The 17,040-nt window shown below is 41.7% G+C and overlaps 1 protein-coding gene across 3 annotated transcripts in view; it reads left to right on the forward strand.

The window, feature by feature from the left end:
* The window catches only part of DOCK8 (dedicator of cytokinesis 8), a 222,952-nt gene extending 206,528 nt beyond the window's left edge, over nucleotides 1–16,424 (forward strand). For all 3 annotated transcript variants that reach the window (XM_008066066.1, XM_008066067.1, XM_008066068.1), the window contains 4 exons: nucleotides 1,256–1,399; nucleotides 2,685–2,791; nucleotides 14,793–14,963; nucleotides 15,281–16,424. In XM_008066066.1, the coding sequence (XP_008064257.1) occupies nucleotides 1,256–1,399; nucleotides 2,685–2,791; nucleotides 14,793–14,963; nucleotides 15,281–15,341 (483 nt within the window). In that variant the 3' untranslated portion in view covers nucleotides 15,342–16,424. The remainder of the gene's footprint in view (nucleotides 1–1,255; nucleotides 1,400–2,684; nucleotides 2,792–14,792; nucleotides 14,964–15,280) is intronic.
* The last annotated feature ends 616 nt before the right edge of the window (nucleotides 16,425–17,040 follow it).

Genomic DNA, 17,040 nt, shown 5'->3' on the forward strand with positions numbered 1-17,040 from the left:
AGGTAACCACATCAGGGGGCGGGTTCCAGAAAGGGCAGAGAAAGCCTGAACTAGTGACTTGGTCAAGAGGAGGTAGGTTTAGAAGGCATCTGTTGCACTTCTTGTTTGGGTCTTTTGAACACTGAGATATTCTAGACACAGCACAGAAATAAACTCATGGTACCAAAAAGCATTTCAAAACTTTTCTTTGCCATCTGTAGTTCCCCAAGAAGCTCAGTGCTCTCAATTGTTTGCTAGGGCTATACAACAAAGTACCAGAGACTGAGTGGCTTAAACAACAGAAAGGTATTGTCTCCACAGATCTGGAGTCTAAAAGTCAGAAATCAAGGTCTTGGTAGTGTTGGTTCCTTCTGAGGACTGTAATGGAAGGATCTGTTCTAGGTGTCTCTCCTTATCTTGTGAATGGCCCTTTGTTCCCTATGTTAGTTTTCAACGTCTTCCTTCTGTATGTACTTGTGTACAAATTTTTTTCTTCTTATAAGGGCACTAGTCATTTTGGATTAGGGTTTATCCTACTGGCCTCATTTTAACTTGATTATCTCTGTAAAGACCCTATCTCCAAATAAGGTCACATCTTGAGGTCCTGGAAGATAGGACTTCAACATATGAATGGAGGCGGGGAGGTATACAGCCCAGCCAATAACATTCAGAAAGGACTGTATCCCAAACCAGCAGAACGTGACAACTAGACTGATCTTTATTTTAAAATTCCATTTACTAGGAATTTACCTTCAGTGTGAGTTGAAGAAGACATAAGTGATGTCAAAAGGTTGTTATGATGGGGCAGTAAATCTTGAGAAGATTTACTGTGTTTCTAACAGCTTTCCCAATTTTAAGTCAAGTAACTTGTTCAATAATAAGAAAGGAAACTTAGCAGTGTAGAGAAAACATGGACTATGACTATAGCCATAATATTGATCGAATTATTTCCTCCCCACTTACTACCTGTATTATTTTGTGGAACTTACTTGCTTAACCTTACAAATCCGCCATTGACTGTAAAATGGAGAGAATAAGGGAGTTGTTGAAAGGAGTAAATGATAAATGTATGTAAATTTCCTGGGACATCATAAATACTCAAGAAATGTTAGGCCCTTCATTCTTCTTAATCTATTATGATTATTTTAAATTACTCTGAAAGTCTTTCTTTCGCTGCTTCTTCAAATCCAGGCGCCCTCTCTGTCATAGTTCCAGGTTTATCCATGACTTATAGAGATTAGACAATGACTTCCTTACATTTATGTCTTATGTTCAGTTTGTTTTGACACCAATTGAAGTTGCCATTGAAGACATGAAGAAGAAGACCCTGCAGTTAGCGGTTGCCATTAACCAGGAGCCCCCTGATGCAAAGATGCTTCAAATGGTACTGCAAGGTTCTGTAGGAGCTACTGTAAATCAGGTAAGCAAAACCAGTTGGTGGCAGCTCTTCTGCTTCTTTTTATTTCGGTGATCATTGTCTGCCCACATCTTCCTTTCTTGAAACTAATGAGGTCTCTGGTCCACATTCAAACACAGAGATGTTCTTAAACTTAGCCTGAACATTTGTGAGGCTTAGAAGACTTTAAGGAAGCCTCTTTTCTTTTATGCCACATCCCAAGTAAGAAAAGAAATCCTAGGCTGGACCAGGTTTAAGGAGTACCATTTTCTCAGAAGAATATCTACTTTGGGGCCAGGTCTGGCAATATGATCCAGATCTGGGGTCCTTAAAGAGGGCTTAGTCATGACCAATTTAGCCAAAGTTGTTAAAGGGCTTGAGACTAACCTAGGAATCTCTATAGGAGAGAGGGAAGAGGATCTAGAACATCCAACTCAGGGGTCAGTCACCAGATGAAACCAGCATGCCAAAGACCTTGCCAAGTAGGAGTGACCACTTCTGGGCCACTTCTGACCAGACTAGATCCTCCCAGGCTTATTAGAACCCTAACTCCCAAGCTCAGTATGGCACTAAACCAGTCTGAGTTGGAGGGAGGTATTAGCCTAGTTCTCTCTGTCCAGTGGACCTCCTTCATTCAATTCTAGGTCCTTTCTTGTCCACACTTCCACACTCAGATATTTAGTGAGCATCATCAGTCTTTTCTCACTCAGCGTAACTGGGTTCTCCCACAAAAATCCTGAGTCTACTTGAGTTCAATGGAGCAGAAATAACAGAGAGAAGAAATGCCTATTACATTTCCAACATCAGAAAAAAATTAAGTTCTGCCTTTGTAAGTGTTAATTGTTTGATGAAAATGAAAGGCTTTATAAGCCCATATCCATGGACTCCATGTGAACCATGGATATCTGACTCAAGCCAACAATTATGCAAAATGGTATTTGCCACTTGAGCAACTAAATAAGTAAATATGAATGGATGGATCAAGGTAATCACCATATTTAGAGACGCATCTCAAAGCACATACTCTTTGAAGTGGTTATATAACCTTTAAATGTAAATACAATAAAACCCTATTATTAGTCATATTTGATTGAGAAAATAGGTTTATACTTCTGAGTATTCTTCTAAAACTCCAGGCTCCTTCTAAGGAATCCAAGTTTCCTGAGATGTTCAAGACCTTTTTTAAATTTTGTTTAGCCCAACTATAAAATTAAATGTTCAAACTAAGAAGTCACTCCAACATTTTCTCCCAAGTAATTTAATTTTCCTTCCAGTATCAGTATTATTTATTTTTATTTTTTTCCATCAGGGACCCCTGGAAGTAGCCCAAGTGTTCTTGGCCGAAATTCCAGCTGACCCAAAACTCTACCGACATCACAACAAGTTGAGGTTATGCTTTAAGGAATTCATACTGCGGTAAGAAGGAAAACGGATGGGCATTTCAGTAAAGCAGTGGTTCTCAAAGCGTGATCCCAGACTAGCAAGTTCAACCCTGCCTGAGAGCTTGCCAGAAAGACAAAGACTCAGGCACCCCACCCCAAGACATACTGAATTGGAATCTCCAGAGGTGGGGCCCAAAAACCTGTATTTTACAAGCCCTCCAGATGATTCTGATGCCCACTGAAATTTGAGAACCACTGCAACAGAGCAACACCACTTGCACTACAAATGAGTAACTAACACTGAAACTGTAAAGTGCTTTCGTGTCTGTCATCGCACATGTGCCTCACAGTCACATTATAAAATGGGTACCATCATCTTGTTCATCTTTAATCGGAGGTTTAGAGTTGGAAGATAATTTTACTTACGGCCACACAGCCAGTTAGTAGCAGAATTAAGTTCAAACCAGGTCTTCTGAATCCAAATAGTCCACGTTTCGATCAATGTGCTGATATTCCCCTGATGCATTTGAGTCCCAGAAGTATTTGGCGTTGGTAGTCTTTGTAATTTCCCAAATCATGTAACAACTTATTTTTAGAAACTTAAAAATAGGCACTACCTCAAATCGAGAGATAAAAGCAAGATTCTAAAGCTGGGCTTTTCCAAGGTATCATCTCAATGACAGTTCCCATATCAGATAAGCCTCATCTTTGCTCCTGAATTCTGCAGTGGAGCTGTCTTTCAGAACAACCAGTTCAGCCTAGACAGCAAGTGGGTCTTTGGGCAAGTCTTGGAATCTATTGCAATACTGACAGATATATTGTCTCCTGTGGCCCTAGAAAAAATAAGTATGAAGCATATAATGGTATTTCACCTGTAAGGAAGAAGGACATCAGAAAAGTGTGTGCCAGTATATATATATATATTTTCATCCAGAACCTTAGAGCAGAATATAAAGTATAGGAATATCCTCACTTGGCAGATGGGATAAAAGAAGATAAAAGTCAAGGTTACCTAAAGTCACAGGGCGCAGTGGCTCACGCCTGTAATCCCAACACTTTGGGAGGTGGAGGTGAGAGGATTGCCTGAGTCCAGGGATTTGAGATTAGCCTGGGCAACTTGGCAAGACCTTGTCTCTACAATAATAAATCAAATTAAAAAAAAATTAGCCAAGCGTGGTAGTGCATGCCTGTGGTTCCAGCTACTTGGAAGGCTGAGGCTGAAGGATCACCTGAGCCCCAACAGATTGAGGCTGTGGTGGCCGTGAATGTGCCACTGCACTCCAGCCTGAGTGACAAAGTGAGACTCCAACTAAAAAAAAAAAAAAAAAGACCAAAAATCAGTGAAAATTCACCAGAATGTTAGTGTTGGGTGAAGTTAGAGATATCTGCACCTTCACAGGCTTTGGTGAGAGGTCCACTACTTTGAGATATACAGGGGAGACACACTTTGTCCTTCAATGAAGCATAGCTGCTCGGTACTAGAAAGTGTGTTTGTGGCTTTGTATGTGTTCTGACATTGCAAAACAGGTAGATTTTCTGTAGTACATAGTACATATTTATGTAACAAAAGACTAGAAAAATATATTTTGAGGTTTTGTTTTTTTTTTAGTTGGTGTCTTACTCTTGTCACCCAGGCTAGAGTACAGTGGCACACTCATGGCCACTGCAGCCTCGACCTGCTAGGCTTACACAATCCTTCTGCCACAGCCTTCCAAGTAGCTGGAACTACAGATGCACACCACCACGCCCGCTAGTTTTTTTGTGATTTATTGTAGAGACAAGGTCTCACTAAGTTACCCAGGCTGGTCTCGAACTCCCAGGCTCAGGCAATCCTCTTGCCTCAGCCTCCCAAAGTGCTGGGATGACAGGCTGAGCCACCATGCCCGGCCAAGAATTTTTTTAGATCTATTTATTTTTCATATATTTTCATTTAATATTAATTATGGTTGAAAGGCTCCATAATTGACAGTGGCCCAGGCTTCTCCAGACCTCTAGAAGGACCTGTGAAATGTTTAAAGAGCACTCACTACAATGTATGATATTAATTATGAGAACACAGAGATCTGGGTATTCCTCTGCTCTTGATGACAGGACATATCTCTGTGTGGCTAAATAACAACACAATACAGTGTGCACTGAGACCCCTTCTAGTGTACTAAATATAGAACTGTAGAGATCGGAACAGAGATCAGTCACAGGCTGGAGTATTTGGGGGAGGCTTTGTGGAAAAACACCACTAAAACCTTGACTTGAATATATGAGGCAGAAGGGGGTAATGGGAAGAGGGTGCCATTATACAGCAGTCCCCCCTTAAGTTTTGCTTTCCATGGTTTCAGTTTCCCATGGTTCAAAAATATCACATACAGCCCACGGGTTCGAGACCCGCCTGGGCAACTTGGCGAGACCTCATCTCTACAATAAATCAAAAAATTAGCCGGGTGTGTTAGCGCACGCCTGTAGTTCCAGCTACTTGGAAGGCTGAGGCAGAAGGAGCGCCGGAGCCCAGCAGGTCGAGACTGCGGTGGCCGGGAGCGGCCACTGCACTCCAGTCTGGGTGACAGAGTGAGACTCCAACTCAAAAAAAAAAAAAAAAAAAATCACATACAATAAGATATTTTGAGTGAGAGAGAGAGAGACCACATTCACATAACTTTTATTACAGTATATTGTTATAATCATTCTATTTTATTATTAGTTGTTCATCTCTTACTGTACCTAATTTATAAATTGAACTTTATTATAGGTACATATGTATGGGAAAACACATAGTATATATGGGGTTGAGTACAATTCGTGGTTTCAGGTATCCACTGGGGGTCTTGGAATGCATCCCCTGTGGAGAAAGGGGACTACTGTGAACTGAAGTGACCACGAGACTCAGAGTCAGGAATGCCCATGATGCATCTGGGCTCCTCCAGGTCCAGCTGGAGCAGCTTGTTCTAGTGAGCGTGCTAGGACAAGAACAAGGAGGAAAGATTGGAAAGACAGTAATATTAGTCAGTGAGGGTCTGAATAGAATTTAAATGCAAAAGAATTTTCATTTTGTCTACGTTCACTCAATTTTCCCTACTAGTTACAGATCCCGCAATGCAGCATCTCCAGGGCGTGATCCACTCCATGACTCAGGCTAAAGTGTATTTATCTCCACTACATGTGCATTTCTAAGTCCCCAAGAAACTTACTACAAAGAGAACCAGGGCTGAGTAAAACTAGCATGAGGCAAGAGATACAAAAGGAAATGGATTTTCCTAGGAATAGTCCTTTAACAAAGTCATGCATGAGACTTTCACTGAAGATGCTATCATTCCCCCCAGATGGCCTGCAGTAATGCTGGATTTTCAAAATCACATTTGCCATTTAAAATATTGTTCTCTACCCCTTCTAATGATGATTCCACGTGGGAAACCAGTCCTTGTGGCATTGTTCTAAGAGCATCAGCACTTCTCAAACTTCAGCGTTCTTACAAATCACCTGGGGATCTTATCAACATGCAGATTATGATTCAGTAGATCTGGAGTGGGGCCTGAGACTCTGAATTTCTTTTCTTTTTTCTTTTTTTTTGAGTTGAAGTCTCACTGTGTCGCCCAGGCTGGAGGATAGTGGCATGCTCACAGACACCTCAGCCTCCACCTGCTGGGCTTAGGTGATCCTTCCACCTCAGCCTTCCAAGTAGCTGGAACTACAGGCACGTGCCTTCAAGCCCAACTAATTTTTTGATTTATTGTAGAGATGAGATCTCGCCAAGTTGCCCAGGCTGGTCTCAAACCCCTGGGCTCAGGCAATCCTCTCACCTTGGCCTCCCAAAGTGCTGGGATTATAGGCGTGAGCCACCATGCCTGGCCAGGACAGAATTTCTAACAAGTTCCCAGGTGATACTGCTGCTACGTTGGACCAAACTTTGAGTAGAGAGGCTGTAGAGGTTGCCTCCCTTCCATATTTTCTCCCCCTCCCCCAGGGATTAATCCCTCAAGTCATCCTTATTGTCACTCACCTCTTTTGCCTTCCTGTTCCTCCCAGCAAAAAAGTACATTTGCTGAAACTGCTACACTTTGAACCACTATAGCTGTCAGTTCATCCACTCACTCAGCAAACACTCCTTGAGCCCCTACGTCATGCCAGACACCATGCACACATGTGGAAGGGTGACATCCCGATACAAATAGGACAAGACTGCAGGCAAAGCAATAGACTGCTCACTTCATCACCTCCATGTGCAAATAGTGATTGACTTTCCCTGCATTTTATTTCACATAGATCAAAAGTAGTGGGAGAGAGTGTGATGGTGACTGCACAACTGTGTACCTTTACTAAAACTCATAATTGTACACTTAAGTTGGATGAGTGTTATGTAAGTTACACCCTCAATACAAGTGACAGATGAGGAAAGCTTCCTTTTCCTCAACTGCTTAATTGCTTTTCAAGTCCAGTCAGGAAGTACTAGCTTTCTAGTGACTATATCAGCTACAGGGGGTGCCCAAAAATGTATACATATTTTAAGAAAGTCAAAAACTGTATTAAAATTGTATACTCAATATACACGGATAACAAAAGATGAATACAAGTTACGTGTGACTTCTGCAATTATAACAGGTACTCAGCTCCAGACACCTCTAATTACGGTGAACTAAAAGTGGTATTTAGATAACATCACTTAAAATGTGTATACGCTATTTTGGCACCCCCAGTATTTGTCAAGTGGTTTGCACTGGTGTGTTTTCTCCCCAACTCTGCTTTCAGACAGCAGAGGTGACTCATGAGTGGAAAACGTTTGGGGCTTATCAGATTTTTGTTAGTAAGCTCTAGCTTCTCAGCAGATTCGGGCTGTAAATCGATACGCCCAGATTTCCAAGGTGATCATCTGTGAGCCTCCCAATGCTGAGAGCTCATAGTGGAAACCTTCTCTTGCTGGGCCCACCATGGTTAGTCCTGCCTGGGGCTATGGCCTCTCTGACTCAGCTGTAGCGGGACCAGGATCAGCCATAAAGAGCCCTGGCAGGCTGACTCACCCAGTCAGTCCTGCAATTCTTCAAGCGTCTGCCATGCTGGGACCTCAATCTGCTTCTGCCTTTTCCTGCAATAATGAAAAACACCTCCGGAATTCAGAAACCAAAGCAGAGGGAGAGAACATTCTGTCTCCCTCCTCTAATCCCCAAAGTACCCAGACCATGTTAGGCACCATAGTCTGTTTTTACATTTTCTTCTTCTTAGTTATCTGAACTTTCTCATTCCTAAATTCGTGTTTATGTTTAAACAAAAGATAGCAGTATTCAATGGCCCCTGTTACAGTGTTCCTTTCAGAGCAGTTTCAGATGCACCCTGGTAGGGTTCTGCTATGTATATGTGGTCAAAGAGGTGGAAAGCAGGGTGTAGAGTGGTGGTGTTTTAAACTGGAACTAGGGGCCGGGCTCGGTGGCCCAGCCTGTAATCCCAGCATTTTGGGAGACTGAGGGGAGAGGATTGCCTGAGCCCGCGGGTTTGAGACCCACCAGGACAACTTGGCAAGACCTTGTCTCTACAATAAATCAAAAATTAGCCGGGCGTGGTAGTGCTCGCCTGTAGTTCCCGCTACTTAAAAGGCTGAGGTGGAAGGATCTCAGGAGCCCAACAGGTCGAGGCTGCGGTGGCGGTGAGTGTGCCACTGCCTTCCAGCCTGGGTGACAGAGTGAGACTCCAACTCAAAAAAAAAAAATTTTTTTTAAATAAACTTGAACAAGGGACAATGAAGAAGAAAAAGAAGGAATGTGCCCAATTGGCCAAAGGAAAATCAAAGGTGTACAGCACAGGTGGAAACGGAAGCAGTTGATGGAAGAGATCTGAAGATTTGATGGGAAAATAAAGCCTTAAATGTCACGAGATATTGCTTAGAGGCACAGAAACAATGGGGACTTATGAGTGACTTCTATCACCTTTTCAGGGTCACAGCAAGCTGTATTAGTGGACAAAGTATACTACAGAAAACTGAGTCAAGTGGAGCAGCTTACGCACACACACACACACCACACACACACACACACACACACACACACCTCTTCCCCCCTTCCATCCTACCCACAATGGTTCTAAAGAGGAAACTTCCATTTTCATTCATGATCCCATCCTTCTTTTCTAAGCTACCTGTTCCCCACTCTCTTGGACAAGTTCTGGATCCTCTTGTTCTCTCGCTTTGGGAATAGGGACACTGTGCGGGGTGGTTGCTGGGCTGATACTGAATTCAAGGATGTTATATGGTCATTGGAACCCAAGGGCTCTGGGACCCTTCAGTAGAAGCCCAGGGCTGTAAAGAGGCCGAAGGTAATCTAATATGAATCAAGTGCTGAAGACTATCTTATAGTATGCTCTGGAGAACCACCCCGCCCCTGCCTGGGTTCTGATGTGTTCAGCAGATCTTCAGAATCTGTTTCCAGTAGAGGTCACGTTGGTAGGGAAGAAATGAAGGGAGCAGGATTGGAGATGTGTCCTATGGAAACTATGCCCATGGGACTCTCAAGTTCACTGTATCTCTTCCCATGGGTAGGTCAGATACCTCCAAATAATCTTTCTTTACCTTAAAGGGTATAGAGCATCTATTTCTCCAGTCATGGGAGAGGATGAGAGCTAATCCCTCAGTTTCTCCATATCTCTATCAGATTCTCCCCCATTCCAGCAAGCCGCTATGATTTTTCATGGGGCCCTGAGTAGAGATTTACTAAAGAGTTACCAGGAAGAGTATGACACTAGAAAAATACTACAAATTGTGGCTCCAGAGAGAGCAGTTTGAACTTAAGACCAAGGCCATCCATATGTCTGAATTCTAGCTGGAGAGGGCATTGTCCTTTCTGGCCAGTATATGTGATGTTGGGGTCAAGTATGTGGCCACTCAAGCTGGATTGCCTGCGTTCAAATACCTATTCTGCTTTAACTAGCTGTGTGATCTTGAGCAAGTTACCTATCTCTAGTTTCCCCAACTGTAAAATGGGAGTAACAGTTGTAATTACCTCTTAGAGTTAGTGTCAGGATAAAATAAATTAATACATAACCCTTAGACTAAGACTTCGTACGTACTAGGTGGTCGATAAGTGTAACATCATTCAGTAGAGCAAACAGCAAACTGATCAATTTGGGTGGGAAACAGAAACTTAGTCTGACTTAAATATAGAGATTGTCTACCCATGCCTTGTCTATCCAAGAGTTTAAATCATAAGACCCAGTGAGGCTGGTGAGAGATAGGCCTGGGAGCAGCAGGATCCTGGGTTTATGTACCTCTCTGTTGTTCCCACAGGCATGTGACGCTGGACAGGGCACGGACTCTCGCATCTTAGTTTCATCAGCTATTAAATAAAGGGACCAGAGACAGCATCTCTAATAGTCCATCATTCTCATATTGTAAAAATAACTTGCGTGCCCAGATGGGTCTATCAGGAATAATCATAATAACAACAAAGGCAACAAATGTTCTGGGATTTAGCGACATATGTGCAAGCCCTGTTCTAAGCATTTTATATGTTTTAACTCATTGACTCTTTACATTCACTTAGGAGCTATTATCCACCTTCATATCACTCGTGATGAAACTAAGGAATAGAGGGGTCAAGTCACTTGTTTCATGTCACAAAGTCAGTAAGCAGCAAAGCAAGATTCAGAGCTGAGCACTGTGGCCCCAGAGTCTATCTTCTTAACCACTATTCTATTCTGTGCTATTCTCTCTAGAAATTATTTTCAGTTGTTAGTAACAGGAAATAGAACTAAGAGTGGCTTAAATGTGAAACTGGTTTTTCTCTTATATAAAATAAGATCAGAGGTAGCCAACATAGAGCTGTGTCATGGCCCCATAAAGTCATCAGAAACCCTGGTTTCTCTGTTCTTTCTCTTTGCCATCCTAGTTATAGCGTACCAATTCTCATGGTCATGATATGACTGCTAGGGCTCTAGCCATCATGACCACATCCTAGGCAAGTATTAGGATTAGAAATGAGGAAAGAGCAAAAGGATGTGCCCCCTTTAAAGAGTTTTTTCAGTGACTTCATCTTATATCCCATCAGTCATCCCTACCTGCAAAGGAGGCTAGGAAGTGTGTTTCCAGGTGGACACACAGTGCCCAGGTTCCCAGAGTTCTGTTACTAAGGAAGAAAGAGAATGGATATTGGGGAAGCAGCTAGCAATTTTTTTTTTCCACGTTGAGGAACTGGTGTGTGGGCTGTGCTGAAGGAGCTTCACAGAGGAAGGGGTGTCCAGCGATGCAGAGGGTGAGGCTGCGTGACCACCTTCTCTGTAGGAGACCCTAACTCCTTATATGGAGACCCCAGAAAGTTACTGTCAACAAAAGCCAGGAACCCTCTTCTTGAGGAACAACTTTCTGCCCTCTCTGGCTCCCATCAATCTGGTTTCCTTGGGACTCTGCTGGAAAATCCCAAGCACATTTGCTGTAAGAAAATAACTGTGTTCCCAGCCCAGGCAATTTGGCGAGCCCTATTCTCTACAATAAATCAAAAACTAAGCCGGACGTGGTTAGCACACACCTGTAGTTCTGGCTACTTGGAAGGCTGAGGCGGAAAGATTACCAGAGCCCAACATGTCGACACTGGGGTGGCTGTGAGCCTGCCACTGCACTCCTGCCTGGGCGATGGAGTGAGACAACAACCCAAAAAATAAAAAGAAAATACTTGTGTTCGGTGAACTCACCAACAAAGAAAGCAGCAGAGAAGACGAGGGAAGTTTGGAATGGTTATATCACCGAGTGTGAGCAGCACAGTTCAGATGTCTGTGGACCTAACAAAAAATGTCGCAGATAAGACCATAGTTAAAAAGTTGTTTGCAATGTAGTTCTATGATCCTGTGTTCATTTCCCAAGAGATATGGCTGCTCTCTAGGAGGGAAATTGAACACATGGCCCTCTTTGGCTTATGGTTTAAATTAACATAGTCGAAGTTATTTTAATTTTAACAAAAGAATCTAGAGAATATAGCCCAAATAACAGAAAGGAAGAAATATAGAAAAGGTAAATAAAAGGATTGTATAGATTATAAAAGTTTAAAAATATAAAGTAATATTATGATATAAAATCTAATTTTTTTACTCTGGCTATTAATATATGTGTTTAAAAACCATCATGTTTATCTATTGCTGTGGCATGCAACAACATTTAATGACTCTGCATTTGGTTCTGGGTGTTGGGCTTAGCTAAGTGGTTTTGCTTGGAGTCTCTCATTCATTTGCAATTAGACAGTAGCTGGGGCTCAAAGCACCTGAAGGCTTCCTCACTCAAATGTCTGGTGTCTGGGAGGAGAATATTCAAAAGTAGTTCTTTCCTTCTCTGCCTCTTTCCACATTTCTCTTTATCTCCTTTTATTGCCCAGGCACATAGTATCACTTTTTTTTTTTTTTTTTTTTTTCAGTTGGAATTTCACTCAGTTGCCCAGGCTGGAGTGTAGCAGCACGATCTCAGCCTCTTGGGTAGCTGGGCCTATAGGCGTGTACCTCCACACCAGCTAATTTTTTTATTTATTGTAGAGATGAGTCTCACCATGTTGCCCAGGCTGGTCTCAAACTCCTGGGCTCAGGCGGTTCTCTTACCTCAGCCTCCTAAAGTGCTGGAATTATAAGCATGAGCCACCGTGCCTGGCCGGTATCACTTATTAATGGAAGTATGGTTATAGTTATGGAAGAACAAGTTCCTGTGGTCATTTTTAGGAAATACAATCTGCCATACTCCAGAAGCATGAATCTGCCTTATCATCACAGCTTCTCATTTAAATTTCCCAGCAACCCTAGGAGACTATATGAGATTGTTATCCCCATTTTACAAAGGAGAATATTGAGGATTTCAATGGTTAAGTCATCATGCTAATGAATAGCAGCTGGTTTCAATCCCAGTTCTCTCTGCATATAAATCATTTAACCCTATCTAGGGAACATGTAAGTAATCGGTATGTGTTAGGAAGCTATTACTACTTCTGCAAACAGACTATGAAGTGTTTAGTTAATCCTGCCAAAGTTGTCAGAGTAGACATCCCTAAATTAGCAATTAGCTTCTGCAGGCCTTGTCCCACCTCCTGTAGTCTGCTAGGGCTACAAACCTGGGCCCCCGAAGTCATCCTGAAACTGATTTTATTTCATGCATGGTGGTACTCTTAACTGTTAGTTAAGAAGCAATAAAAAATAATAACAAGGGGTGATTTAGGTTTCTCAGGATTCAAAAGCTACATACCCACCTTCCAGGTCTTCCTAAATCTTTTGATATGTAACCTTGGGTATCCTATAATTTGCTTCAATTGATGCCAAGCTTAAAAGATAGGTGAAAATCCAATGAAGGGAGAGCCCTTTTGGCTTCTGAGTGAGTTAAATCAAGTCCCTCTTCTACAGCAGACTGATTCCACGATGAAAGCTGTGGTCACAGGTTTATTTTGCCTAGGCAGGTAGCTTTCCCTTGTTCTGTCACCACATGCCACCCTCTTCCTTTTTGACTGTGATCCTGAAAATGCATTCAGTGTTAATAGGGAGGATTTGTAACAGTATCTCTGTGTCTCCATAACTTAAATCTAGCACCACTTCTAGAAGAATAAATTAAGCCACAATGATCACCCAAATCTTATTCATCTGAAAGATAATAGAATTCTTACTAATTATTGCATGCTAGCTATGTTCTGTCCCGTTAAGATTTGTTGGTTTGTAAGTTCCCTTGGGTAGAAGAGTATAAAACAAAAAGCAATACTTTATCATGTTTAAATAACATGATTTCCTTCTTTGGTATGTGCCATACTACGTAGGAGACTGTGAAAACGCCAGGTTTAACCGTCCACAAATCAGATAGCCACAATGAGTCTTAAAGATTTTTTCTTTGTCTTTAATGCTCTGCAGTTTCACCATGATAGGGCTGAGTATAGATCTGTTTTTATTAGAGGATTTGCGTCACTATTCAACTCTGGAAAATTATCAGCTGCTATGTCTCAACCATTTTTTCATATTTTTTGTTTCCTAATCTCTTTGGTGATTTCCTCAGATCTGTCCAATTTTTCATTCATTATCCAGTAGTGTCTAGTCTATTATTTAACCTGTCCATTGAGGCTTTTCTCTTTTAGTAACTACATTTGTATTTCTAGAAGTTCTATGTGGCTCTTTTCTGAAATTTTCCTGGACTTTTTTTTTTTTTTTTTTTGAGTTGGAGTCTCACTCTGTTGCCCAGAGTCTCGACCTGCTGGGTTCTGGCGATCCTTCCGCCTCAGCCTTCCGAGTAGTCGGAATTACAGGCATGCACACCACGCCCGGCTAATTTTTTATTTATTGTAGAGACGAGGTCTCACTGAGTTGCCCGGGCTGGTCTCGAACCCGCGGTCTCAGGCACACAACTTTTTATATTTTTGGGGGAAGGTCCTCCTCATCTGGTTTGTGATTTCATTGTGAGCTCCTCTTTGGCAGGAGTCACGCTTTCTTTGGGTGCCCATATGCCCTGATGGAGAAAGTATTCCTTCAGAGTCTTGACTTGGTTTGTCTGAGCCCTGGGGATTTTAACAATCTTGAACTGTTAAGTTAATTTCTCACCTTGGAGCACATACAGTAGAAGAATGGAAATTTGTCTCACACCACACTATACTATGTGTGGTGCAAGCCTAGACTTTTAATATCTCAAGGTGATTTTCCTCCCATGAATGACCCTGAGCCAATGGCACGTTTCCATTCCACTTTTCTAGACGCTTTGTAGCATTTTTCTCAACCCTTTTCATAGATGGGGTAGTTTTTCAAGACTCTGGACTATAGGCAGGTGGTATATCCAGAATTCCACTTTGCCCTGGCTAGGACTACATCACAGATCTCGTGTGGACTTTAAAACCCCTCTCACCCAACCACTAAGACCCTCAGCAATTCCAATTTATTGTCTGAGGTAGGGCCCAGAAATCTGCATTTCAAAAAACTCCACAGGTGATCCTGATGTGCCAGCAAGTTCAAGAACACTCTTCAAGGTACTCAAAACATGTTAAGTAGTTTCATTTTCCTACTTTCTATTCAAATTTCTAAGCACTTCAAACTCATTCATTTCCCCCACACTGCTATTTTCATCTCAGATGTGGTGAGGCTGTGGAGAAAAATAAGCGTCTCATCACGGCAGACCAGAGGGAGTATCAGCAGGAACTCAAAAAGAACTATAACAAGCTGAAAGAGAACCTGAGGCCAATGATTGAGCGGAAAATTCCAGAACTCTACAAGCCAATATTCAGGGTTGAAAGTCAAAAGAGGTAAGAACAGGGCAGAAGGGGCCTCTTCCTGGAGGATAAAAGATAGCTCTTGGGGCTCAGCAAATCAGGGCATGCTCTGCTGCACTCGGTGAGCTGCAGAACCTTCCAAGGGTGCAAGCGGGGCCTGGAACAAGAGAGGCCACCAGAGCGTGATCCTTTCCAGCCTTCCCGAACCTTCTCCTTGAAGTCTCCCCTTTCTGCTGGGGACTCCCCACCCCCCTATTTTAAAAAGCTAATTAAACTTCTTTATTTGTGTGTTCTTTCTCTTTTCTTCTCTCTCTCCCACTTTTCTCTCCCTCTTTTTTTCTTAATTTCAGGGACTCCTTCCACAGATCTAGTTTCAGGAAATGTGAAACCCAGTTGTCACAGGGCAGCTAGGAAAGCCATCTCCAACCCATGGAGGCTGAGGTCCCACAACCCTGCAAAAGGATTTGCTGGTACATAAGAAATGGGACATTTGCCACCCAGGACCAACGATACTCCCTGACCAACCAGCACTCTGGAAGCTTTGGGATCCAAGGAACTGTGGAATTACTCCCAAATGGACAATGACCAGATTTTGGCCAAACTGGAGGATGGAAGGTGTTGAAGGACTGGGTAATCAGGTGTGACTGTATATTTATTAAAGCTTGTTTTTTCACAATGTTGTACAAAACAAGGCATGAGCAAACTTCTCCTGCTAACTGGTCAACCCCTGTCCATCTGAGAGGTGACTTCCTCTGGCCTTTATTTGAATTTACAGGGTAAATTCAAATTGCCTAAGGACAAATGGAAACGTTGTCCACCAACCTTATTCAAAGGGAACTTTACTTCTTATGGGAAGGAAGGGTGAATTTGCAGGAGTGTGAAACATTTTCAATAAATCTATGAGGGGAAGTCTTACTAGAATTCTAAAAATCATGTTGGTTGGAAATTTGAGAATATATTATTTGTGAACTCGCTACCCTTTTGGTAATGGTGGACTAATTGTTGTATAGTTATTTTTGCTTTGTTATTACTGGTATGTTATGTTAATTTAACATGCATTTACAGAGGAACACACTCAAAGCACTGATTTAGGCGGTACATAGTACTCAGAGCAGTCAGCCCAAAGTCACAGATACTGCATCCACTTAAAAGGAAACAATTCACCTATAATGCTTTGCTTTTTTTCTTATGTGTGCTCTTTCTTACTCTCTCTCTTTTACTTCTGTCTGGGACCACTGTCTGGGACCAAGCTCATTTTTATAAAAGAATAATATTTCTGCTTTCATTTCAGAACATTGCCCTGTCTGTCAGCATAAGTACATCAAATAGCTACAAAATATATTTAGCTTTGAATTCTTTTGACAGTGTACTCTAGGAGAAAGATGAACAAAGTCATTATCTGAGAATTAAATTATATATTTTTAATACGACTGATGACATTGACTGATACTAAAAATGCAATAAGAATTACAAACAAAATGTTTCCTTTTACAACTTGTGTTTTGTTTTGTTTTTTGACAGCTCAGTGTTTTGTAAAGTGCTCAGAGAACAAGAAAGATGAGTAACATGGTCTTGATCAAATAAGTACTAAGGCAGCATCCCTTAAGCAAAATTTAATCTTGGTGGTCATAAGAAAGAACTTAGTTTGGATATTTCAGAACTTTTGTTTATACCATCAGGTATGCATGAATTTATATTTGAGAGAGAACATTAAAAAAAAAAAGATTAAAGTCTACCAGTTTAAGTGCCAAACTTTTTTTTAGACATTTGGAGCACAGCTCTTCCTAGAGTATATTATACACTCAATTACTTTATTAAATAAGTACATATGGCATACTTTAATTTCATACACATTTAGCACCTTCTATGTAAGGGACACTATGACAGAAACCAAGGTCAGAAAACATTGTCACTGCCTCGAAAGTATGTCCATTTTGTGAGGAAGATCATGCATATATGTATGTAACCTCAGTACAAAGCAGACTAGAGGAAATCCCTTAGCATATAACTTTTTCTGAGACTTAAGGATGGCCATCTTGTATCAACACCTGTTATATTAGATCCTGCCTTTAAACAAGGGTTAGGTGCTAAGTTATACAGGCCTGGCTCT

This window comes from Carlito syrichta, unplaced genomic scaffold, assembly GCF_000164805.1.
Source record: "Carlito syrichta isolate Samal-C Ts95f unplaced genomic scaffold, Tarsius_syrichta-2.0.1 Scaffold308839, whole genome shotgun sequence".
Lineage (NCBI taxonomy): Eukaryota > Metazoa > Chordata > Mammalia > Primates > Tarsiidae > Carlito > Carlito syrichta.